At 37.8% G+C, this 26,686-nt stretch overlaps 1 protein-coding gene across 1 annotated transcript in view; it reads left to right on the top strand.

Moving 5' to 3' along the window:
* The window catches only part of CNBD1 (cyclic nucleotide binding domain containing 1), a 364,454-nt gene that overhangs the window by 39,526 nt on the left and 298,242 nt on the right, over positions 1 to 26,686 (top strand). Inside the window, exon 4 of the mRNA XM_055124427.1 lies at positions 2,335 to 2,487. Within this exon, the coding sequence (XP_054980402.1) occupies positions 2,335 to 2,487 (153 nt within the window). The remainder of the gene's footprint in view (positions 1 to 2,334; positions 2,488 to 26,686) is intronic.

Genomic DNA, 26,686 nt, shown 5'->3' with positions numbered 1-26,686 from the left:
TGTGATTTCCTTCTTTGATATTGCTGCTTGCAGTTGTGTCTCCATCTTTAGTATTCATCTTTCTGATTACTCTATGTCCTGGAGTCTTTTTACTAGGGTCTCTTTTAGCTGGTATCCTGTAGGCTTCTTGGAGCTTGATGCCTACATTCTCCAGCTCTGGGAAATTTCCAGCAATGATATCTTGAACTGTTCCTACTTAATGGCTTTCCTCCCTATTCCTCTGGGACTCCCATGATTCTGATATTGTCCCTCTTGGATTCATCTCAAAATAGCTGAAGGGCAAGGTTTTTTTCTGCCTTCTGTTGTTGCCTCTACGCTTTCTGCAGCACATCTTCAAAAGAACTGATTCTGTCTTCAGCTGTTGTCATTCTACTGTTGAGGGCACCCGCTGAGTTTTATTGCATCTATTGATTTTTTTATTACTGACACTGTTTGTAGTTTTCTTATTTCTACTCCCATTTCCTCCTGTATTTTACTAGATGTCAATACCACTGTTTCTCTGGGGTCATTAAACATCCGTGCCATTTCATCCCTGAATTCTTTATCAGAGAGATTATGTATGTAGGTATTCGTGGTTGGGGCTTCAGGACTTTTTTCTTCATCCACTCCTCGTGGTGGGGATCTGTGCTGTTTCCCCATAAAGCTGTGGGAGTCTGCGGGTGGATCCTTCCAGTTCATACCAGTGTCACCCTCTTCCTGCTAGAGGGGGTGAGCTTGGCAGATGCTGGTCTCCTCTTTTCTCTTCAAGGATATCACTTTCCCTCCTTGGTGTGCCTGTGTGACTTGCGTGGGGCCTCTAGAGCTGATTCAGGCTGTGTGCTTTTAGGGATGTGTTCTACTAGATTAGGTTTGTACAGGTTTGTGTGTTCACCATTATTTTGGTGACGTTGGGGCTTAGGTTATTTTTATTGGAGTAGGTTAGTGGGCTCTTGGCCTAATATGGTTCGGGTAGCCACGCAGCCTTTATAAGAGTTTGGTATAGGAGGCTGCATTATGGGTCCAATGCACTATGAAAGGGGAAGTTAACTGGTGACCACGTGAGTGGTTGCTGTCCCAAAGGCCATGACTCCTGCCACTACCCATGTACCTGGGGGGGAGGGGCCACATGTTGGCACAGATCCTGGGTTACAGTTCAAGTCCCACTTCTGGTGCACTACTGAAAAATGCAGATGTCCACTCTTGCCTAGGCGATCATTTGTGCACCAGTGGCCAGGGCCTTCCTGTTCCCCTGTCGCTGTTCAGCACAATGTTGCTGCTCAGTCACAATGACCTTCTGGTCAGGTAAAAAAAATGAGAGTAAAAAGAAGTAAGCACATTACATAGAGATGTATTATTGTGTACGTATAGAGAGCACAGTATTACAAATGTAATGCCTCTTAGAACAGTCTTATCAGGGAAATGAAGGGCTTGAACAACAGTCTTCAGAGATTTGAGAGTATCAAAGGCTTCAGTGATTTGACTCACAATAACTAAAAATGTCATCTGGTATCTTTACTAAAAACGCAATTGAGGAAAATAGAAACGTGAAGTAGTCAGAGATGCAAACAAAGCTCCTAGAAAAGATACAAAGCTTGTTTATGGTTTCTGAATGGGACCCGCCTGCCTTGTTTGCTTGCACAAATCCTTGACATCTTAAAACATGATTTTTGATTTTGATAGCTGAAATGGTTAGATAATAATAATATATTTAGAGTGCATTATTAGAGTCTTGTTATTTATATATAATGCTGAGAGTTATTTTATACCATTTCCTGGGGACCATAATATATAACTTTATCAATCAACTAATCACCTCTAGTCCAGGTCTAGCCTTATCTCCAGTTCCTAGCTTTTGAGGGATCTGTCTTGGGGACACACCAGAGTATAAGGGCTATTCACAGCTCAGTGCTAATGGGTGCCCCCAGCAATTCTGGGGAACCACATAGTGCCAAGGATCAACCTTTGACCCCCTGAATGCAAAACATGCACTGAGCCCGTTAGACTGTATCTCTGGCCTTCCAAATATTTGTTCTATTTGCATTTGAGATTCAAGAAAAAAGGAAGGCAGCTAATTACGTTATAAGTGAATTCTCATCCCTGAGTTTAACTGTACTAATAAAGGAATAAGCAGGGGTAGGGTTGATTGAATATAACCCCCAAACCAATAAATTAATTAAAAATTAATTAATTAAAATTAATTAATTGATTAAAAATTAAAATCCACACCATCTAAAAGGTAACTATATCATTAAAATGTCAGATTATCTTACTATATTTCTACTTTTGATAACTAGGTTCATGAAAACAATTTTCATATAATATGCTATAGAATAAACTATCTGTTTCTTTGTTCAGTAAACCTAAAGAAAGAAAAACTCAGCCCCCGGAATCTGAAGAAACCCACAATATAGCAGTCTATATTAAAAAGGTGCATGGAGATCATAACTTATACAGACCAGAGGCTTTTGAAGAAAAGATCAGACAACTACTGACAATCTTAAAGAAATCGTGAGTATTTTAAAATGTAGTATATTATGTAATCGAAACAGCCTTACTCTTTTTATTTTTTATTTTTCAGTTTGTAGAATGCAACAATCATTGATGTTGGGGTGGGAAGAGACAAAAGTCCAGGATGCAAATATTAGGCCTCATATATACAAAGGAATGTACTTTACCACATATTCACGTATCTGCCACCCCTTAAAAACAATCTCTTAAACACCTTTTTAACATATTGTTTACTGGTGATTTTAACTTAGTTATAATTTAGCACCAGTGGTTTATTTCTGAGCAGAAAAAACTGGAGACTTTTTTCCTAGATGTATATAGTCACCCATTTAACCTTGTGGCACATCATGAATATATTGACAATCCGCCTAATTGTGGCATATCAATTTAATTTTAAGTTGCAAGGAAAGTGTTATTTACTAATTGTGTTCAATTGAAATTATGTATAAGATTTTATTGTCAGTTCATCACAACTTAAACTGTCTTCCTCATCACAGAACCATGAAATAAATATACCCTCCACAAAAGTCTATAAATGAAATGTTGTCCCCAAAGGCAAGATTATATTTTTTCCTAATGGCTACTATTTTATTGTTGGATATATTCTAAATCATAATCCATTCATCTTTTTTTTGTGGGGGTATTTGAGTTATGATTTTTTTTGTTGTATTGTCTCTGGCTTCTTTCGCTATCAGGGCAAAATTAATCTGATAGAAATGTGTTTTGAAGAATTTCCTTCTCTTCTGTTGTTTTGGAAGAGCTGAAGGATGGATAATAGATCAACCTTCCTTTCCTTTTTTGTTTTGCTGATAATGTTACTGCAGTGATCAGGGTTGCATGCATTTCGTTATGGAGCTCAAGTATACAACGTCCACGAGTAACAGTAACTACTCACTTGATATCTCCTAGATTAACCCTCTGCAGTAATTTTAGTAAAAAATAAAGCAAACAGCATTATGTGGTTGCAGTGTGCTTACACACTTGTGATGCTTCCAAGAGGCTATATACTTGAGTTTCAGTGCTTACAACTACTTGGTTATGGTGTGCTACATACTGTATACTTCCTGTTACCTGTAGATTATACAGCTTTTGTGCTATGAGGATCTCAGTCTGCATTTGAAATAGTGTCTAGGACTAAACCGGCATCATTGTTTCTTATAGGGAGCTGTTTGCCTTTTTAATCACATTTCCAAGTCCTTTAGGTCATCTCTGAAGGTTGCTTCTAGATCTTAGCTATTACAAACTGTGCTTCATGAACATCGGAATGCAGATATATTTTTGACTGAATGTATGCCTGTTCTTTGAGTCTGGGAACGGGATTGCTGGACCACAATGTAGCTTAATTTTTAATCTTTAGAGAAATTGCTGTACTGTTTTCCTTCAAGAGCTAGATCAATTTATATCCTTATATTTTGACACATGCTCTTATGAAATTTATCCAGTAGGCAATTCTTAGTGGTGTGAGTCAATAGCTCATTGTCTTAATTTTTATTTCTTGATAATACAATGATAGTTTTTTATTTATTTGGGTTTGGGACCTTACGTGGCAGGGCTCATCAGCTATTCCTGACTCAGTGCTCAGGGTCACTGGTGGGCTTGAGGACCAAACATCACGCCATGGAATGAACAGAGCTGGCTATATGCAAAGAAAGTATCTTAAACCCTCTATGAACTCTCCCACACCACTGCTGCATTTTTTGTTTTTTAATGCACATTGGTCAGTGTATGTCCTAATTATTTTAGTCAATTTTGGGGGTTTGTTTTGGGGGCACACCCAGCAGTGCTCAGAGCTTACTCCTGGCTCTGCACTCAGGGAGCATTTCTGGAGGGTTTAGAGAACCAGATGGGATGCCAGGGGGACGAACCCGGGTCAGCCTTGTGCAAGGCAAAGACCCTACCGCTGTACTAGCCCTCAGCCGCTAGTCAACATATGTCTTCTTTAGTGAAGTTACTGTTTGGTGCTTCTTCCCTAGTTTTTCGATGGGATTTTCTTTTGCTGAGTTGTTGACTTCTGTGTATATATTGGATATTAGCCTTTTGTTAGATGTATCACTGTCATCCCATTGCTCATCTATTTGCTCCAGCGGGCAACAGTAACGTCTCCATTGTGAGACTTGTTGTTACTGTTTTTGGCATATCGACTATGCCACGGGTAGCTTGCCAGGCTCTGCTGTATGAGCAATATACTCTCGGTAGCTTGCCGGGCTCTCCAAGAAGGACAGAGGAATCAAACTCGGGTTGGCCGAGTGCAAGGCAAACACCCTACCTGCTGTGCTATAGAGTCTTATTTTTAAAATATCCACATCGTCCATCTCTGGAATTACTACTGAGTTTTCAGCTCATCAAAAAGATGTATGTGGACAAAAATATTTTCCCAATCAACTTTAAATCTTTTGTTTTAATGGTAGTTCATTTGCTATCAGTGGATTTTTGAGTTGACATAATAATGTTTGCTTCATTTTTAAATTAAAATTACTGCAAAGCATACATCTAGGAGATCCATGAGAGCAGTTTTACTGAATTATTGGTGAATACTCTATAATTTAGTGTACAATGGAAGGGAAATACTAGAACTGGAGAACACAAAAGAGCTGAGAGACTCCCTGTCAAATTCTTTAAGTAATATTGAATTGGATAAAGGTTATAATGTATATTAGGATTTGTAACTGGAAGTGAAAACAAAATGGACTCTGATTAAATAAAACAAACAAAAGAGAGAAAGTAAACTTCTGGAAGACTGTTGTAGAACTGCCCAAATGAGAGTGGTTACTAGATGCTGGAGTGATGTGAACTATAAGAGTGCAAAAAGTCTCTTTAAGGTATAGTGATGATTTAAACCCGCTGAAACTATCTGATTTGGGCTTATTAGGCTCACACTTAAAATTTAGGAATAGGGAGTTAGAATATTATAGTTCTGAACCTAGACCTGCACTAAGTGTTTGGACTTGAGAAGGTAGTGCTGTTGGGTTGCCAGTTTTATTGTTCTTGCAAGCAATGGTTAAAGTGATAGAAGTTCAAAGAAAAAACATTTCAGAAGATGGGGAGGGACATAGATTATGAAAAATATTAAAATCTATGAAACCAGGAATGTGACTCATTAGTGGAACATATGTCTATCAGGGAGTCTCTTGCCCGCACGCCTGGCTGTTTTCCCCGGGGCCCTTGGAGGGGATGGGCTCCAGATTCCCTCCCCACCTTGAGCAGAGCTCCTGGCAGCCGAAGACCACTGGAACCTAGCTACAGCCATGCTCGAGGCCCCTCTCCACACATTTGGACGGGTCTCACGCATGAAGGTACCGGCAGAGGAACCCAGGTGTGTATAATTCCATCAATGGCCAACATCCAGAGACTTAAAAGCAAGTTCCCAGAAGCTCCCAGATATCTTGAAGCCTATTTCTCCCTCTGGGAGAAACTGGCAAGCTTCTGAGAGTTTCCTGTCCACATGGGACAGATTCTTTGTTCATTTACCATTGACAAGGACAATGATGACAAACCATCTAATACTCATATTTTCTGTATTTGGTTACATTTCTTATTATGCCACCAGAATTGCATGGGTAAAAGTAGGTTTTCTCTATAAATGACTAATATTTAAAAACAAACCAAAAAGGGTGCATGTATATTTGTAGGAATTTTGGAAAGGGTAGGAATAGAGACAATTTTACAAATGAGCTGTGAAAAGCAGTTTAAGATCCTTTGAAAAAACTTGGCCCAATTGTTTTTATTTTTTTCCTTCCACTTTCCCCAATTAAAGATGTTTCCTTTGAGGGAATGAGGCATATGAAAATCCTTCTGTTTCAGTGGAGCAGTGATGCAGAGTAACTTCCCGGGAATGACGCAAAGGGATTGCTCTTCAGAAAGACTGCTCAGGATTTTGGCTTTTGAGATTGGGACTGTTTAAACTCCAAAGCCGATATGAACTTTATCCTCTTTTGTTCTGGAACAATGCCATGAAGAGTTGTAGTCTCAATCAATTTTTAACATCCATATGCTGATGAGGGGGAAACAGTTTGTGAGGTTAGAAATTCTCTTACAAATAGTTTTGATAAAAACAGATAAATTCGAGGTCGGGGGAATTCCTCTCTCCCTGAGAAAAGGAAATCAATCGAAGCTAAAAGACAGGTTAATAAGAAATGTTGTGAATAAGGGAAATAATTTAGATTTCTAAAATAGAAACAGTGATTACTGACGCTCTAAGAGTGGGAACCAGGCTGCAGGGAAAGAGCTAAGAGGGAGTGTGTTTCTCCTGCAGGGGAGAGGCCCTAAGTTTGAGTTCTGTCACTGCCCCGTGGCTTAATGCACTGTCAGGAGCATGACGTTTGTGTGGTGTCCAGGCAACAACTAAAGTATTTGATCTTTGGTTCATGGTGGTCAAATGTGTGTAAACACCACAAATTGTGCAACCCCCAGCCACTGAAACAATGGCAACAACAACAAATAAGAAAAATGGGGGAAAATTTTAAAATAAAGAATGGGAACTAAAGTTATTTTAAAGAAGTGCACATTTAACGTAAGGAACAGACATTGATAGAAGGGTGGACATTACAGAAAAGTTGACTCATACATTTAAAGTATGAAGACCTGAATTAAAATTCTGGCATATATGTGTGCGTGCACTCACACACACGCACACACACACATACAGGAAGAAAGGGACTGAATCTGTGTCTACCTATGTGAATAAAAATCTAAGTTAGGTTTAGGATAAACTTGAACAAACTTCTCTCTTTGTTATTTTGGTTACCTATAAAATGGGCATTATTACTCATTTCCTGGGATTATTGATGTTGTAAAGTTCAATGAAGTTAGAAATGAAATATTCTCCAGGCATATTACTTGGCTCACAAAGGTCTTTCACATTCACCAGTCTTCCTTTTTCCAAAAGATAGCATACATCAAGATAGAATGTTATTAATGAAAAGAACTGTATTTTCACTATAGTTAAAATGTTTTTGTTTGTGTCTTAGAATGTCAACATGTGTATTGTATTCCTCTAGGAAAATATGGGAAATTCTCTTATGGTATAGTAATAAAAAATATCTATTAACTATTTATCATTACTTACATTACTTAAGTTTTATACTGTAGTTTAACAATTATGTGGCCACAAATTAGTTATTATTTATAAAACTATACTATTATTAAAATTATTTTTATCTTTATGTTTTGGTTTATACGCCACACTCAGTGATATTCGGGAATTACCCCTGTATCTGTGCTCAGGGGGCACTCCAGGCAGTGCTCATGGGACCATATGTGGTATTGGGGATCAAACCCAGATGGATCATGTGTAAGGCAAGTGCCCTGTATGCTGTACCCTATCTCCGACTCCAGAAAATTATGCCTTTACATATGTAGTATTACTTTGAAGTAAACAAATAAATTTTATTATCATATTTCTTAAAACTTTTCAGTTATGTTTTAGTCCATTTGTATTTCTGTAACAAAATACCACACTTGGCCTTTAGGGGTTCCTAAAGTGTTCACTGTGAAACTTCCATTAATAACATTCATTTATTTTTCATCTGTTAGCCTCAGTATAATGATGCATACAAAACTGAGTTAATATAGTTATCAGTAAAATAATCTGTCAGAGAGCATGATTTGGGGAAGAAACAGAATCTTAGACAACTCAGGCTGTTGACAACAAAATATCACAAACTGGGTAGTGTATCTACAATAACCATTTGTTTTCCACAGTTTTGTGGACTGAGAAGTCCACTGTGAGGTACAGGGAGTTTTGGTGTCTATGAAGGCCCAATTTTTAATTTATAGATATTGATATTCCTACAGTGTTCTTACATGGTGGAAGGAAGAAATAGTATTCTAGGGCCTTTGGGGAGGTCTTATTTAAACCAAACTTCCACACAAAGTTAATATTTTCCTTTTCTCATTATTTTACTAAGGCTTTGGTATAAATTTTGTTTTCACTGCATTTGATTTATTAGTGTAATAGAAACCACACATCATGGTCTGAGATAAGAATGGAATAACTCTAATACCCTTCTTCATATGGTGTATTGCTGATCTAATGACGAAGCTGACTAATCCATCTTTGAAACATATTTCTTGAAGCAATTGCTGAAATTATCAAAAAATGCAAATTTTTATTAGCAAACTTAATACCCACCTTGCAAAGATTATTACTTGCTCTCTGAGTGTTATTTATTTTTACAAACTATTAAAGTCATCTTGAAAGCTAGTTCTAACTTATCAGGCTAAATTCTTAGTTTCAATGTATTAAGTTATAAATTATATATAGCAGCGTACTTTTGTACTTTAGAAAGTCATATCTCTAGGTAAAAAGAATCATTTTGGATAGACGTAGACAATTAAAATTAAGTTCAGATCCAAATCATACCATGAATAGAAAATATTGCAGGGATATGGATGTTCTATTAGGATATGAATTCACATGGTCACAGTATAATTGATATACCCTGGTCAAAATGCAGAGTGGGGTAAAGTTTAAAATACCAAGACATAATTCTTTTTTTTGTTTTTGTCTGTTTTATTTTATCTTTAACATGATCACTGTCACTGTCATCCCGTTGCTCATTGATTTGTTCGAGCGGGCACCAGTAATGTCTCTCATTGAGAGACTTATTGTTACTGTTTTTGGCATATCCAATACGCCGCGGGTAGCTTGCCAGGCTCTGCTGTGTGGGCTCGATACTCTCGGTAGTTTGCCAGGCTCTCAGAGAGGGGCGGAAGAATCGAACACAGGTCGGCTGCGTGAAAGGCAACGCTCTACCTCTGTGCTGATATTCATTGCATTGTTCTTGCAAAACAATGGATTAGTTCTTCTTACTCTTTAATATAAACATCAATCAGTCGTAGTTTGACTAAAAAAAAAGAGAATATTATTAGTACTCTGTTACGTGTTTTTTAACATATGTCTGTGATCCTCGTTGGTTTGTGCCTGTACCTCTTCTCTCAGAGTCTGTATGAAATTTAGTTTCAAAATGTGATACTCTGCTACTTGCCATACACCAAGTTATTCCATCCATCTTATGGACCAGTGTTTTCTCCTCTGCACTGTTCTTCTACAGCATTTTTTCATTCTTGTCAACTACTGTCATTAAAAAAATTATGGGCAAAATTTTAAGTATTCACTATACCTTGGTTAATTGGTAATTATTGCCATGTTACAGCTAAATGTTTTTCAAGCTTCCATGATGTTTGTTATTTTATGTTAAATTAAATAACTTTATAGTTAATTTTCATATTTAGCATTTAGGTTCTTTATCTGAAAGCCACAGAAACTGGCTCTTGGTAAGAGAAATAACTTAATATATGGCTATTTGTGATGATGTAATTAAAATGGAAATAATAGTAAGTAAAGATAATCAGTGTACTTGATATATTTAGCCATATTTACTCTTGAAAAGAGTAAGCCAATTGGCATTGTCTCTAGCAGTGAACTATAACATCTTTTTTTTTTAAATTTTATAGTCTATCAGCAAAGTACATAGTCATTTTAAATCTCATTTCTTTGCTTTCTTCTTAAAGCAAACTTTTCCTTGTGCATTTATTGGTCCTTTGAATCTGTTTTTGCTGAAAATAATTTGTTACAACTTTCATCCATCTTTCCTGTTTTAATTGTACACTGATATTATGCAGATTTTTTATATCTTATATGCTTGTATTTTCCAACTGTCTGAAAACTACCATTTATTCATATTTTGTCACAAATATATTAATTTATTTTTTACAGTTTAACACAAATGAAATTTCCTAGTGTGTACTAAATTTAGTCTGCTTATTTCACTGAACATAACATATTGTAGACATATTACTTATATGGGCAGAGTATACTTTTTGTTTTTTTTGGGGGGCTACATCTAAAGGTGCTCAGGGCCTACTTCTGACTCATTCATTATTCACAGGCCCTTCATAGTGGTGCTTGGAGAACACATGGTACCAGGGATAGAGTCTGGCTTTCTGCGTGCGAAGAATGCACTCAGATGTTGAGCTATTTCTCTAGTGCAGTGTATATTTTGCCCATGCATCTTTTCAACTCATATGTTTGGTTTATATGTTTTATAAAATTCTGGTAAATCTTGTAGGTACTGCTAGAATTCACAGTCATCAAATGAAAATATATGTATGTTTATCATGATGCATAGCATACCTTATTGACATACCTTAATTTAGCAAATACCTACATGATAATAAGATATGATTTACAAACAAGTAGCTATTTTAAATTTATAAGTTGATAAATGGTGATAAATTATATTTGTGTAGTTATAAACACAACCAAGAAATATATATAACATTATTCTTGAGCTTTCTTGTGAATCTTTGTAATTCATTTTTCTTATCCCAGCTTGTATATTTCAACTGTCTGCAAACTACCATTTATTTGTCATATTTTGTCACAAATATATTAATTTACTTTTTACAGTTTAACATAAATGAAATTTTACAGCGTGTACTACTTTTAGTCTGCTTACTTCACTGAGAATAACTGTTTGGAGAGCCATCTATTTTGCCTAATGTATCACAAACTTAATAGTTAATTCCTTTTTTCTGTAATAAATCACAGTCATATCTTATATGTCTTTATACATTTGGGTTGATTTTAGTTTTTTATATTCTATACAGTTGTTATAAATACGTATGTACAAGTTTGTCTTGCATTCTCAGTCAAACCTTCATTTTCTTGATAAGTATTAGAAGCAGAATGGTTGACTTTAAGCATATGTTAAACTTAAAAAAATGCCAAATTATTTTCCAAAATGTTTGTATCCATAGGCATTCTTATTTTTTTCTTTTTGGGTCAAGCCCGGTAATGCACAGGGCTATTACTCCTGGCTCTGCAGTCAGAAATTACTGCTGGCGGTGCTCAGGGGACCATGTGGGATGCTGAGATTCGAACGTGGATCAGCCGCATGCAAGGCAAACACCCTACCTGCTGTGCTATCACTCCATCTCCTCATTAGGCATTCTTGACACCAGTTCAATAATGATTCTGTTCCTCTACACTATTGTTAAATATTGCTTTGGCCATTCTTTAAAACTTTAATCATCTTAATAGGCATGTAGTTATACATTATGATTTTAATTTCCATTTTACTGATAGCTGATGGTTTTGGTGTTAGTCACAGCTGGAGTTTCCTGGATTGGATTCAAAATTGACTCTCATGAGCAGAAGGCAAGGAGAGATGACTTCAGAGAAAAAAATTTAGTGAATAATAAATTTTATGTACAAGGCTTATCATTGGCAGCCGCAAGTGTATCTGTGTTTTTGTCCTTTAGAACCTTAGTAATTTATATAGAGTTTATATAGGGTCTAATAACATATCTAACATAGATATTTTCAACTAATTATTCCATCAAAGGATGAATCCTAGAAGTATATTCCTGTACTGGAACATTGGCTAAAATATGCATTCCACAGACAGAATAGAGGGATAAGAAATATGATTATCTGGATGTAACCCTTTGGTCAATCATGGTCAACTTCTCCTGTTAATTCTCCCAACACTCCATCCCTGTGACTGATTCTTGTAATTAACCAGGCTTTTCCTATCCTACAATGTTCCATGAGTGGTCAGAGATGAATTTCATTAGCATGGAGCTAGTATATTTGGTGGCTGGCAATTGATGTCCCTGGAGGCAAACAGTACCGAAACATATAGATGTATGCCAGAGAAAACACATTAAAATAATGATTCCCAAGGAAAGTAACGCTTTTTTTTTCCATCAGGAGGCTCATAATCTGAACAACTGGTTTATTAAGTCCCTGAGACTAGGGATGCAATCACTGCAAACATATTTGTGTTCTCATGTGCTTTAATTAAGATGATGCATTAGCAAACTCACCAGGTATGAACACTGCATTCTGCTTGGATAATGACACAGGTGCCACTGTGGGAGGGAGCAACAATATCCAAGACAAGACAATTTTGGAGATAGCTTTCCTCAGTAGAGACATTAGTGTTTCAATAAAGGACATCGGGTTTTGTAAGCAATCATTTCAGCTTTGCTGAGTAAATTTAGTATTTTTGATGTGTACTATAATACTTCAGGCAGAAGGAAAGAACAATGGAAATGGTCCTATGGTCTTATCAGAGGAAAGTGGGACATGTAGAAGGGAGATTGGCAGTTTGTGTTATTGTTGGGTGATTCTCCGTAGAGGCCAGGAATCACCTGGGGTGCAGCAGTTTAGTCACCAAAGGGTAATCCAGGACCAAAGATGATGCCATCTATCTAATGGAGCCGTGTTAGGTCTACCCAGCTAATAACTGGGGCAGTGTGACTAGTATTACTACCCCAATTGCTTCCTTTTAAATTGACAGAGTGTACAGACACTGCTGATATATTTTCCATGTTAATAGTGCAATTGACTTACTCTGTTGAGAATTATTTTTCTATTCTAACATGGGGTGTGTGTACACCCAAAATGCATCCATAATCTGGTGCCAAACCACAAACCCACTCCAAATCCGAGTGTATTTACTCATGACTGATGGTTTTCCTAAAAACATGTAGAACCTTTTAAATCAGCATTTTCTATTTCAGTTTGGCCCACATCTTGCAGTACTCAGGATATATTCCTGGATATGTGCTCAGGGATCACTTCTGGCCGTGCATGGGGGACCATATACAGTGCCTGAATTGAATCAGAGTTGGCCACATGAAAGGCTAACACCTTACCTGCTCGACAATCTCTGCAGTCTTCAGTCAATATTTTGAAAAGTTGTCTTTGTAGTTTGAAATAAAAATAGAATTCAGGCCTCTATTATTCAAAGAGTTTGCCAGAGGTAAAATTTTTGGAAAAGGAAAGATGATATTGGATGAATTGAGTGTGAATCTGGGATTTCTGTAAGTGTATATTTATTTTTTTTAAATCTCCCAGTCTTCTTGAAGTAGCAATACCCCCTATGGCAATTATAATGGGTCAGAGAGGGATTGATGTCCCCAAGGCCAAGAGTCCCACTAATTCCTTCACCATGTACTTGGTGGATCGACTATAGAAAAGTATTTACGTCAGATGACCATCCCATGACTGAACTTGTTAGGAGCAGGGAAAGTCTAAGATTAAGGCTGAAACTCAGTAGTGAGGGCGCATGATTAACATATGTGAATCCCTGGCTGTGATTTCTTGGCCCAGAAGAAAAGAGTAAAAGATACATATTTAGTACAAAATATGGGAAGAATTATGGGAAGGTCTTTCCCCCCCAAATGAATATAATTGTCAGTGAAATAACAGATTAACAGACATGTTTTTTGTTGTTGTTGTTGTTGTTGTTGGGCTATGGATTGGGTCATAAGTAATTTCATAGCCCCATGCTTAACTGTCAGTATGGCTGCATCTTAGGGAAATTATTTAACGTATTGGCCAGAGAGGGAAAATCTGTAAAGCATGAAGAGAAAGACCTTGGGTTAGTTATGCGAGAGCAGGATGTGCTCCATTGCCCCTTCCCATGACGTCTATTCCATTCCATTCTAGCTGTAGTGCATTTCAGCTTATTCAATTTGCCACAGGACAAAATCCTTGTAGGGACTGAGTAAACTTATGCGCGCGTGTGCGCGCACACACACACACACACACACACACACACTAAGAACCTATATGTTTATTTATTAAAGTAGTATTTACATAATTGAATCGAGGTGTTATTACTAGGAGTTAATTTACATAATCTCTAATAGAATTGAAATGCTGTGGAAAAAGTAAGCTACAGTGATCCAGAAATTAGTTTTAAGGTGCTACGTATTTTCAATCTTAAAAAGTTTTTTCCCAGGCAACTCTTCAATTTTATCCCGGTAGAACTGAGGGAGTTGGTAGAAACTCTGAAGAGACTTAAATCATTGATGCTATTTTAAAAGCAATAATCTGTAGATTTATGGTAATTACCTGAAACCTTGGGATTTTGCTTTTTCCCCTTACGATATCTTCATGAACAAATAATTAATAAATACTTGTTGGCTATACAAATAAGGAGTCAATATTCTGTGCTGAAGTTTTTAGAGATGAAAACGTACTCTAAATAATTATTAGGAAAAAGGGAAATATTTTGCTGTGTAATTCTAAAAGTCCAAAGTCCAGATCTCCCAGGAGATGCATGCCAAGCAGCTGAACCTCATGGAAATGTCCCCACCCCCAGCCCTGATGCTGATCTCCTCCACCCCAAGAAAGCTGAAGCATCAACACCCATCCCCATCTTCCAGACAGCCCAGAAGTCCCGCCCACCACCTATATCCCGCCCACCGCCTTGTTACTCTTTGGCCCAAACCATACATCTGGAAACATGTGACACCTTCTAAAGCAACAAAAAACTTCTTAGACAAGAAGAATATTTTTTTCTCTATTATCTTGTAATTTGAGCATATGTAATTTATTTACTATAAGTTGTAATTTATAGTCCTTTTAATTGTTCATTAGTTATTTAGAGATGAAACAAATCACTTTTAACTAAAATTTACCTCAAACCATTGATCTCACTTGCAGAGTGAATTTCTACGTAGTTTTGCCTTTTTTCGTTAGTGGTAGTGAAACTGCAGCTATTCATGGTTGGCTTTCAGGAATACATTGTTTCAAAACCAACCTCTTTACCCGTGCCCGCTGCCCTCCACCCATTTTCCCTCTCCTCCCCTTCGCTTCCCACACACACGCCTGCCTCAAAAAGGGTACTTTAAAAAAATACATGTCTCTGCACTGTGATTTACTGATGATAGGGTTTCCTACTGAACACTGCACCACCTTTAAGCCCCGCTTCCTCCTCTCATTTGATCTTCCCTTCGCTGTAGTTGCTGCCTCCTCTCTTCCCATCTCCCAGCCCCCTCAGACTGTACATGCATACTGACTATCGTTTCTTATGTCTTTGGGCATTCATGATAACCCTGTTATGCTTCTTTATACTTCACATATAAGAGAGATCATTCTGTGTCAGTCTCTCTTCCTTTAACTAAATTCATTCAGCATATTTCCCAGGTTCCTCCATGTAGCAGCAAATTGCATTAATTTATCTTTTTTATGGCTGAGTAATATTCCATTGTGTATGTGTGCCATAGTTTCTTTGTTCGTTCATCTATTTTTGAACACTAGGGTCGGTTCTTTATCTCTGTATTGTCCTTAATAATTTTATGTGTTTAGGTTACCAGAGAGATAGTACAGTGGATACTATCTTGCTTATCTAGCACACGGCCAACCTGAGTGGCATCCGAACAACCCATATGATCCCCCGAACCCCACCAGGATTGAGCTCTGAGAAAAGAGCCAAGAGTAATCCGTGAACATCACCAGGCATGATGATGTTCATTTAAACAAATTAATATATATATATATGTATTGGTGTGAGTAAATGAGTTTTCTTTAGAAAAATAGTAATATTTTGAAGAAAAAAATAAGAAAGGAGAAAAAGGCAGTAATATTAATAAGAAAAAGTATGTAATGTTATTTTCACAAAGAACAAATTGAGACAGGATGTGACCAATATAAATAGCACATTTGAAAACCTAATATCACAGTCAATTTTATAATTGATTTGCTGTTTTAACATTTCTTTTAAATATTTAAAAATATTATTTGGTTTTCCTAAGAAATAGGCTTGGCATACATATATTTTAATTTCATGGCATAGCCTCAAATAATCCTTTTAGTTCATCTTTTTTTGTTTGCATGTGAACTGATTATTATTTCACTAAGATATATTCACATTATAACCTATATAGTAAATGAATATTCTGTAGGAAAAATACAATATATATTACACCCAGGTACAGTTTGAAATTGAGTATATACAGAGACTAAATCAAGCAGATAAACAACATTTCTTTCTTTCTTTTTGTTACTTGCAGAAGTGTGAGGATTATGTCCTCAAATCAGTTTAATTTTGAACCTACTAGTGAGTGATTAATTTACAAAATCAAATGAATTATTAGGTCAATTTATCAATTATTATCTATAGATAAAATATTATCAATGATTACTGTGTAATCTCTATTTGCATTAATCACTGAGAATATTTGTTTTCATGTGCTTTTTATCAAACGTATTTTTCCAGTAGAAAACTATAGGAAGTAACAGTAAGTGTATAATTTCAAGTAGTTGCTCTCCTAGAAATATTTATTGTTTTGTGGTGGAGGGCCTTGGCCACACGTGGAGGTGCATAGATGTGAGTTATTCCCAGGTCTGTGTTCAGAAATGACCCTTGAAGGTCCTAGAGGAATTTGAATCAGGGATGGTCATATGAAAACAAAACACCTCATTTCATGTGCCTAATCCCTGGCCAGAAAAATCTATCCTAATAAAATCTATCCTAATAAAATATAAATCAGTTTTAGTTTTATTTTGAAGCAGCCCATCTCCACGCAGGGATTCCCTCAGAGCATGTACTTCTACACCCATTTTTTTGTGTGTGTCAAAATCTATATACCCAGGTCTCATCTTTATTTGGACCACCTCACTATTTGCTTTTCAGGCTAATGGTCATTTTTTTACAGAGTCACAAGTTGGTCTAAGAGCAGTATGATGGAAAGGTTTTTCCAACGATGTTGAAAAATCTAATTATTTATGGTGCTTGACAGAAAAATCCTTTTCATCAAATTATGTATAATCAACAATTGCTTTTCGACGAATACATATTACTCACTGTTAGCTATTCCCAGTGATTTCTGATACTCGTAAGTACGAACAGTCAGATTTATCAACAGCTTTCAATTATTTGCCTTTTCTCTCTGATGATTATCCGTTTATTGATTGTTATTACCCTTGAGAGTATAATTTATTATAGTTGAAGATTTATAACTTTAAAGAACGAAGCACGTAAAATAAAGTACTCCAAAGAATTACTTTTAGAGATTGTGTGGTGAGCAGTCCCCGGGTCCCCAAGGTGATTATTTCCCTGGCTGCCAGCCGGGCGGCTTCCTCATGCTTCTCAGCAACCAGCTCTGAGCAAGAGTGATTTCCCCAGTCTCTGCTCCCCCTGGCTGCTCTGCAGGCAGGGCCTGCTGTGTCGAGTGCAGGGTGCCCTATCCCACACCCCCAAATTCCCACACACCCCAAATCAGTGCCCAATAGTATTATCTCCGTGTGGGGTCATTTTCAGATTTTATTTATTTTTTGTTTTTTATTTTTCTGCTTTTTTGGGTCACATCCGGCGATTCTCAGGGGTTACTCCTGGCTCTGCATTCAGGAATTACTCCTGACAGTGCTCAGGGGACCATATAAGATGCTGGGAATCGAACCCAGGTCGGCCGCGTGCAAGGCAAACGCCCTACCTGCTGTGCTATTGCTCCAGCTCTGTCATTTTCAGATTTTAAACACATTATAAAAAAATAGAACAAAACCCCCCAAATTTAGATAAACACCCAAAACACACTCCTTGAAAAAATTATTGATGACTAGATGTTAAAATTAAAATGTTCTTTTCTGAGAATGTTAATGTCAAACAAAGAAGACAAACAAGAGCCCTTGTACTTGCAGTATGTAAGTTACCTAAACATTAAATAACCAAAGTGCTTGTAATAAATAATGAAACCAATGTTTTGTTTTTCAACCTTTATCTAGCTGTGTACTAGCAGTGGTTTCCAATTGGTGGGTAAAAATCTTGCTCTAAACCCCAGTTTCATTTTTGGTTATTTATTTATTTATTTATTTATTTATTTATTTATTTATTTATTTATTTATTTAGGGGGGGTGCACGGCACCCCTGGTGCTTGCATTCGGATTGCTCCTTCCTCTGTATTCAGGTGACTCCTGACTCGAGGTCCATATGGGATGCCACAATTGAACCCAGCCTGGCCAGGTGCAAGACAAGCTCACTACCTGCTATACTATTTCTCCAGCTCCAACCTCAGAGGGGTCTTATAATGAAATATAGGAGTTGTGAAAAATTTGGTGATAACAGGAGGTTTCTAAATGTATGACTACCAAAAATTAATTCAAAATCAATAACACAATGAATGTAAAGTGTTTCTTGTAACACTTTAAGTGATTGCCTATGTTGCAATTACAGGTACAAAGTGGAAAAAGTTTAAGACTTTACATATACACACACACACACACACACATATATATATATATATATATATGTATATATATATATTTTGTATCACTTGTCATCCTGTTGTTCATCGATTTGCTCATCTACATTCGTCTCTGTCACATGGTAGTGTGGGCCAATGGCGTCTGCTCTCTACAGGAACATGAAGAGCCTCAAACTGTTCATTCAGGCTTGATGAAGAAGTCTGACCATCTTGTAGGTGGGCGGCCACACAGTCTTGATGTCCCGTGGAATCCAGTCGGTAATGGCTCTAGTCCAGCGGTCATCTCCAAATCACATTACATGTCTGGCCCATCTGATTTTTGAATGTATACATATATATAAATAATATGTGGTACCTGTCTCTGTGAAGAGGGAACTCCCCTCTCTGCCTCCCACCCCCACAACTCCAGAGGCTTACAGTGGGAGCTCACGGAGGAAACTAGTAAATACTGTGTAAATGTTACTCATGTGTAGTAAGAAGATAAATCTTGTGATTTCAAACTGTGATTACAGATTAAAAACTGCAAAAAAATTCAACTATTGCTGGAGAAAGCATTATGGGTACTAGAAGATTTCAACTTATTAAAGGTAAATGTGTTACAGGTCTATTGTTAAGGGCTATTGGTACAGGGGGCTGGAGCAATAGCACAGCGGATAGGGCGTTTGCCTTCCACACTGCTCACCGTGGTTCGATTCTTCCATCCCTCTTGGAGAGCCCGGCAAGCTACCGAGAGTATCCCGCCCACACAGCAGAGCCTGGCAAGCTACCCATGGCGTATTAAATATGCCAAGAACAGCAACAACAAGTCTCACAATGGAGACATTACTGGTGCTTGCTCGAGCAAATTGATGAGCAATGGGATGACAGTGATACAGTGATATATGTGTGTATGTGTACATATATATTATATACAATAAACTTTTACTGTACCAAGATATATATACTAAATTTTTATTCTGCCAAGGTATATAGTATATATGCTATATATTTATTCTATAAGAACTCTTAAAACTCTACAATTTAAAGGAAACAAATTGATTGAAAATGGATTAAAGACTTTAACAGACATCTTAGAAAAGAGATATACAGGGTCCTAAAAATTATTAATGGGATTAAAGGCATGTGCCTTGTAATATTCTTGTTTTATTTCAATTCCGGCATCGCAATGTCAGGCAACAAAGTGCCACTAAGGATTCCTGTGCACAGATCCAGAAGTAAATCCTGAATACTGTGGTGGCACCAAAGGAAAAACAAAAAAAATAACAGACAAAAAATAATAATAATATAGAAGGATACTCTTCAGTGTTTCCCCAAAGTGGAAATTGACATCCCTAAGAGGGGGCACAATGATTAGAGGGGCAAGTAGGAATCCCAGCTGCAGCTGGTGAGGAGCTATTTCTGTCTATCTGCATAAAGACAGTAGGTTTCCGGGATGGCCCTGAATGATTGTTCTGGAATAGGGATTGCTAAGTCAAATGAGTTTGGAAACATTGATTACATCTAATGCTATTAGAAAATGCAAATTAAACCAAAAATGAGATATCATTATGTACCTATTCGAATAACCAAAATCTGTCTGGGACTGATAACAGCAAACATGAGTTGGCTATAGAGCAAAAGGAATTCTCATTTATTGTTGGGGTGGGTACAACTTGTTATTGTCATTTCTAAAATTGTTTAGAAGTTTCTTATAAAACTAAACGTAATTTTGGCATACAAACCAGGAACCACACTTCTAGTCATTTTCCCCAAGGAGTTGAGAACTTATGTTCACTCAAAAACTTGCACACAGATGTTTATTGCAGCTTTATTCATAATTGCCAACATTTGGAAGCAAACAAGATATCCTTCAGGAGTAGAATGAATAAATAAACTCCGGTACATACAAATGATGCCATATTATTCAGTACTAAAAAGAAATGAGCTATCAAGACACTAAAAGACATGAATAAGTAAGTGCCTTTTGCTAAGTAACAAGAAACCAATCTGAAAAAAACTACACACTATATTATGTTGACTACACAGTACCCTAGAAAAGGCAAAATTATGGAGAGATTAAAAAGATCAGTGGTTACTGAGCAGAGAGGTTGTGGAACAGACAGAAAGAACACAGATGTTGGGGACAGTGGAAAGTTCCAGAGTTTGCACGATACGGTAATAAGTGATACCACCTTGCATTTGTGCAAACTCACAGAATACACACCATGAGTGAACCCTATGGTAAACCACTGAACTCTGAATAATCATGATGTGTCAACAACAGGCTTGTAAAAGAGGCAGGGGATGGGAGTGGGTGGGGCTGGTGGGGGGGGGACACTGAAAACATTGGAGGTGGAGAATGGGCACTGAGGGAGGGATGGGTATTCCAGCATGGTTTGACTGAAGTGTAGTCACAAAAGCTTGTAAGTCTGTAACTGCATCTCTTGGTGATTCGTTAAAATTAAAAAAAAATAATCATAGCACTAGATGCTATAATGAATCATTTGGAAAAATATTCATAATAGGGAAAGATATATTAAACTCTCATATGACAATTTTTTTTGAACCAGGCTTGTAAGTTGTACAAATAACTAATCTGGTGGAGCTTATTGATGGGGGTGGGGGGGGGTCACTGTATTTATTTGAGGGAAGGGAAATATGAGAAATGGCTATACTTTCATATTAATTTCATTAATGATAAAATGTATTTCAAAATTTTTTTTGACAATTCGAGTGAATGCAAGGTTAAAATGCTATAGTGAATTAAAATTAATGTATAACAGAGATGATTTTAGAAATAAAAATAATTTTGAAAATGATTCCTATATTTATGTAATATATGGGCTGGAGATATAGCACTGTGAGTAGGGTGTTTGCCTTGCACGTGGCTCACCCGGGTTTGATTCCTTCACCCCTCTCGGAGAGCTTGGCAAACTACCGAGAGTATTTCGCCTGAACGGCAGAGCCTGGCAAGCTACCCGTGGTGTATTGGATATACCAAAAACAGTAACAACAAGTCTCATAATGGAGACGTTACTGGTGCCCGCTCGAGCAAATCAATGAGCAATGGGATGACAGTACTACAGTGATTTATATATGTGGTGTGTGTGTACACACACACACATAATCCATATATATACATATATGTATATATATGTAGAGATTTCTATTAGTATTTTCCAGACTGATTTGTCCAACTGACCCCTTTTCAGAAAAAAATTCCCTCAGATCCTCTTGGAAATCTACCATCTTTAACAAGTGAGCACACATAGAGTGTGTCTCCCATTGCACCCGAGGCTGCTGCACCCTCGGGACCCTCCCAGAACTCTCCAGGGGGTGCTACTGCCCATTAGGAACACGGGTCTAAAGGGATTGCTCAGCTTGGGGTTTCAGTTTTCTGTGTTCTCCTTGGCAACTTATTTGCTTTACTAGCATTAAGGTACTTGCCAAAAGCTTGCGATGTAATCTAAATAAACGAGCATCCATCGGGCCAACGACAGCACCCTTGCCTCACCTGCCCGTGGGTTTGACTCCTGGCACCACATACAGTGCCCCCAACCACCAGGAGTGATCCCTGAGCACAGAGTCAGGACTAAGCCCCGAGTGATGCCCGGTGTGGCCCCAAACGAAACAAATAAATTAAGCTAAATGGACTTTTATTGAGTTTTAGAGTTGTTACTGCTTTTCATAATGACAAAAATCAAATTAGGTGAAAATTATTTGCCCTTATTTCAGCAGACAATGAAATTGCAGTATTTGCCAGTATTTTCTGAGACTATGTAAGTCAGGATTATGCCATAGAAAATTCTTTCTTCAACAACACCTGCAAAATGCGTGCTTTTCAAACCTCAGCGATTCGAGAACTTTGATTCCCAGAAACCCCATCCCATTCACAGCCACATTTCACTCTCAGGGAATATGTGTAAGGGGAGCTTGGATATAGCAATTTGAAAACTGGCAAATTCTTAGTTTTATATGACATTAGGAAATATCAGTATTTTTATAAGATAATACAGGTTGGATAACATGTAGACAATGACAAAACTGTGGCATTGCTTTGTGTGTGTTTGTGCATGTAGTGTGTGTGTTCTGTATTTGTGCATATTAAAGTCTTCAAGGAATACAACAGGATAGTTTACAGGATACCATTTAAACTTCCTTTCATGCCACTATATTTTCCCTCTCAACCTCCAAATGACCATGTTATTTCCCTCACAGGCCGAGTTTCTCATTTCTTTCTAATCTATTGTTCAGCTTCAATATGCTTACCCCAGGGACTTTTTCTTTTATTATGCCTTAATCTCAATTCTCTTATCCCCAATTCTCTTATCACCTAGGTTGTTTTTTTTCGAACCTAATTTTTTGGGGGGTATATTTATATAAAATATCCTATTTAAGTGTCTAGGTTGATTTTAGTTCCTATACAGAGTTGTTTGTCACTCCGAGGATGTGAAAGAATATTTATTTCCTTACCCTACACAGCTGGAGCAATAGCACAGCAGTTGGGCGTTCGCCTTTCATGCGGCCGACCCGTGTTCGATTCCTCCGCCCCTCTTGGAGAGCCCAGCAAGCTACTGAGAGTATTGAGCCCGCACGGCAGAGCCTGGCAAACTACCCGTGTGTATTGGATATGCCCAAAACAGTAACAATAAGTCTCTCAATGAGAGACGTTACTGGTGCCCGCTCGAACAAATCGATGAGCAATGGGATGACAGTGACAATGACCCTACACAGAGCTCTTGTGACTCCTTGGCTAACGCTTGGCTCTGTGCAACTGCTCATCTGTGTTTCGTTTTGGTTGTTGCTGTTGTTGTTGTTGTTGTTATTATTATTGTCAGTTTAGAAATAGAGAGTCTTGATGACTAGAGAGTCATCAAAACCAAGTCATATAAAAAGAATTGTATTGCACTTTACCTTGTAATTATCTTAATGGAAATTTATATATGTTGTTGCTTTCACCAGTGTGTTTCATTGTTTTACTGTTTGCTATTGCACCAATATCTCACTCTGTTTGTATGGAAATTCCATAGTTTAGTCATTAATAACAGCTCATGGCCGTTTGAACTATTTCCAGATTTTTTACTTTGTGAATAATATGCTTATAAACATTCATGTATGGTTTGATGTGAATATCTGTTTATATTTCTCTTGCATAAACAAATATTAATGAGGTCATGTCTATGTCATGTCTTAATACATGAAAAAACATCATTCCCACTAGCTGGGTATGAGTATCTCAGTTTCCTCCATCTTTGCTGGCCCTCAGAATCGTGGTATTTTAATTGCAGCTATTTTTTTTTAAATGAGCAGTACTTTAATAGCATCATTTTCACAACGTTTTTTTTTTATTTTTATAATTTATTTATTTTTAATTAGAGAATCACCGTGAGGGTACAGTTACAGATTTATACACTTTTGTGCTTATACTTCCCTCATACAAAGTTCGGGAACCCATCCCTTCACCAGTGCCCATTCTCCACCACCCGTAAACCCGGCGTCCCTCCCACCCTCCCCAATCCCATCTCCCCCCCACCCCACCCTGCCACTGTGGCAGGGCATTCCCTTCTGTTCTCTCTCTCTAATTAGCTGTTGTGGTTTGCAATAAAGGTGTTGAGTGGCCGCTGTGCTCAGTCTCTAGCCCTCATTCAGCCCGCAACTCCCTTCCCCCACATGGCCTTCAACTACAATGTAGTTGGTGATTGCTTCTCTGAGTTGCCCTTTCCCCGGAACGTGAGGCCAGCCTCGAAGCCATGGGGTCAACCTCCTGGTACTTATTTCTACAGTTCTTGGGTATTAGTCTCTCACTCTGATATTCTATATACCATAGATGAGTGCAGTCTTTCTATGTCTGTCTCTCTCTTTCTGACTCATTTCACTCAGCATGAAACTTTTCATGCCCATCCACTTAACTACAAAATTCTTGACTTCCTTTTTTCTAACAGCTGCATAGTATTCCATTGTATAGATGTACCAAAGTTTCCTCAACCAGTCATCCGTTTTGGGGCATTCGGGTTTTTTCCAGATTTTGGCTATTGTAAACAGTGCTGCGATGAACATACATGTGCAGATGTTGTTTCGATTGTACTTTTTTGCCTCTCTGGGATTTATTCCCAGCAGTGGTATTGCTGGGTCAAATGGGAGCTCAACCTCTAGTTTTCTGAGAATCGTCCATACTGTTTTCCAAAAGGGCTGAACTAGCCGGCATTCCCACCAGCAGTGTAGAAGGGTCCCTTTCTCCCCACATCCTCTCCAACAGCGGTTGCTTTTGTTCTTTTGGATGTGTGCCAGTCTCTGTGGTGTGAGGTGGTATCTCATGGTTGTTTTGATCTGCATCTCTCTGATGATTAGTGATGCAGAAATTGCAGCTATTTTTAAAGTTTTTTAAATTTTATTGAATCACCGTGAGATAGTTACAAGCTTTCATGTTTGGGTTACAGTCTCACAATGATCAAACACCCATCCCCCCACCAGTGCACATTCTCCACCACCAATATCCTGGGTATACCTCCCCCCTTTCCCTTCCTCCCCCTGCCCCTAAGGCAGACAATATTCCCCATACTCTCTCAATGCTTTGGGACATTATGGCTTGCTACACAGAGACTAAGAGGTCATCATGTTTGGTTCATTATCTACTTTCGGCATGCATTTCCCATCCCAACTGGTTCCTTCAGTCATCATTTTCTTAGTGATCACTTCTGTATTCCATCTGCCTTCTCCCCTCCACTCATGAAGCAGTCTCCCAGCTATGGGGCAATATCCTTGGCCCATGTATCTACTGTCCTTGGGTGTCAGCCTCATGTGATGCTACCCTACACTCCACAAATGACTGCAGTCCCTCCATGTCTGTCCCTCTCTTCCTGACTCATTTCACTTAGCATGATACTCTCCATGTTTATCCATTTATAAGCAAATTTCATTACTTCATCTCTCCTAACAGCTGCGTAGTATTCCATTGTGTAGATGTACCAAAATTTCTTTAACCAGTCATCTGTTTTAGGGCACTCAGGTTGTTTCTAGATTTTGGCTATTGTGAACAGTGAATTGCAGCTATTTTGACGAGTAATAATTTTAATGTGATACCTTAATGACATCTAAATATTTTATTTTTTAAATTAAAATAAGTTGTTTTGGACCACCCCTGGCAGTGCTCAGGGCTTACTCCTGGCTGGCTCTGCACTAGGGATCACTCCTTGAAGGTGAAGGGGCTGGACTTGGTACCAGGAATAGAGCCTGGGCTAGCCTTATGCAAGGCCCGTACCCAGCCTGCTGTACTATCACTGAGGCCCCTGCCATATTAAATTTGATTTACTGTAATAATAATGTTAAACATATTTTCACATGTTTGGTTACTGCTATTACATATTATTTTGTACCCGTTTAAAGTTTTTTAAATCTTCTTACTGAAATTTTTTTCTTACTCTTTTCTGCAAATATTTTCTTTCAATTTCTAGCTTGCATCTACTTCGTCTTTTAAAGAACAAAGGTTCTAAAATGGGAAAATGTTTCTCTCCTGTGTTTAATTCTGTAGGTTGTGGAGGTCTAGCTCTTATATGTTGTTTTATGATGTATTTTAAGTTACTGTTTAATTATTGTGTACGGTCTAAGTAAAGGCTGAAGTTCCTTGATATCTACACAAATATTCAAAATTCATAAAATAACCTTGGTAAGTCTATCAAAAAATAAACAGCTAGTTCTTAGCTCATTTTAATAACTCCAAGTTCATTTCTAAATATGAGTTCATTTCTAAATCCTTCCTGCTTTTATGTAACTCTAGTTGAGTCCTGTGCCAGTCTAATATTCTGCTGGCTATAATAGTTTATACTAAGTCTTAAAATAAGGTTGTGTTGAGTCCTTACACTTGGCCTCATCAGATAAAAAGCATTTTGGCTTTTGTTAGATCCATTGCTGCTCTATGTAACTTTTAGAATCAGTTTGATAATCTTATAAGAAATACTTGCTATGATTTTGGTGGATTGCATTTAATTGGGGCTGGAGCGATAGCACAGCGGTTGGGCGTTCACCTTTCATGCGGCCGACCTGTGTTTGATTCCTTTGCCCCTCTCAGAGAGCCCGGCAAACTACTGAGAGTATCGAGCCCGCGCAGCAGAGCCTGCAAAGCTACCCATGTGTATTGGATATGCCAAAAACAGTAACAATAAGTCTCTCAATGAGAGACGTTACTGGTGCCCGCTCGAACAAATCGATGAGCAACGGGATG

Source organism: Sorex araneus, chromosome 2 (genome assembly GCF_027595985.1).
Source record: "Sorex araneus isolate mSorAra2 chromosome 2, mSorAra2.pri, whole genome shotgun sequence".
In the NCBI taxonomy this organism is placed as follows: domain Eukaryota; kingdom Metazoa; phylum Chordata; class Mammalia; order Eulipotyphla; family Soricidae; genus Sorex; species Sorex araneus.
The sequence above is the reverse complement of the archived record's forward strand: the minus strand, read 5'-3'. Positions and strand labels throughout refer to the sequence as shown.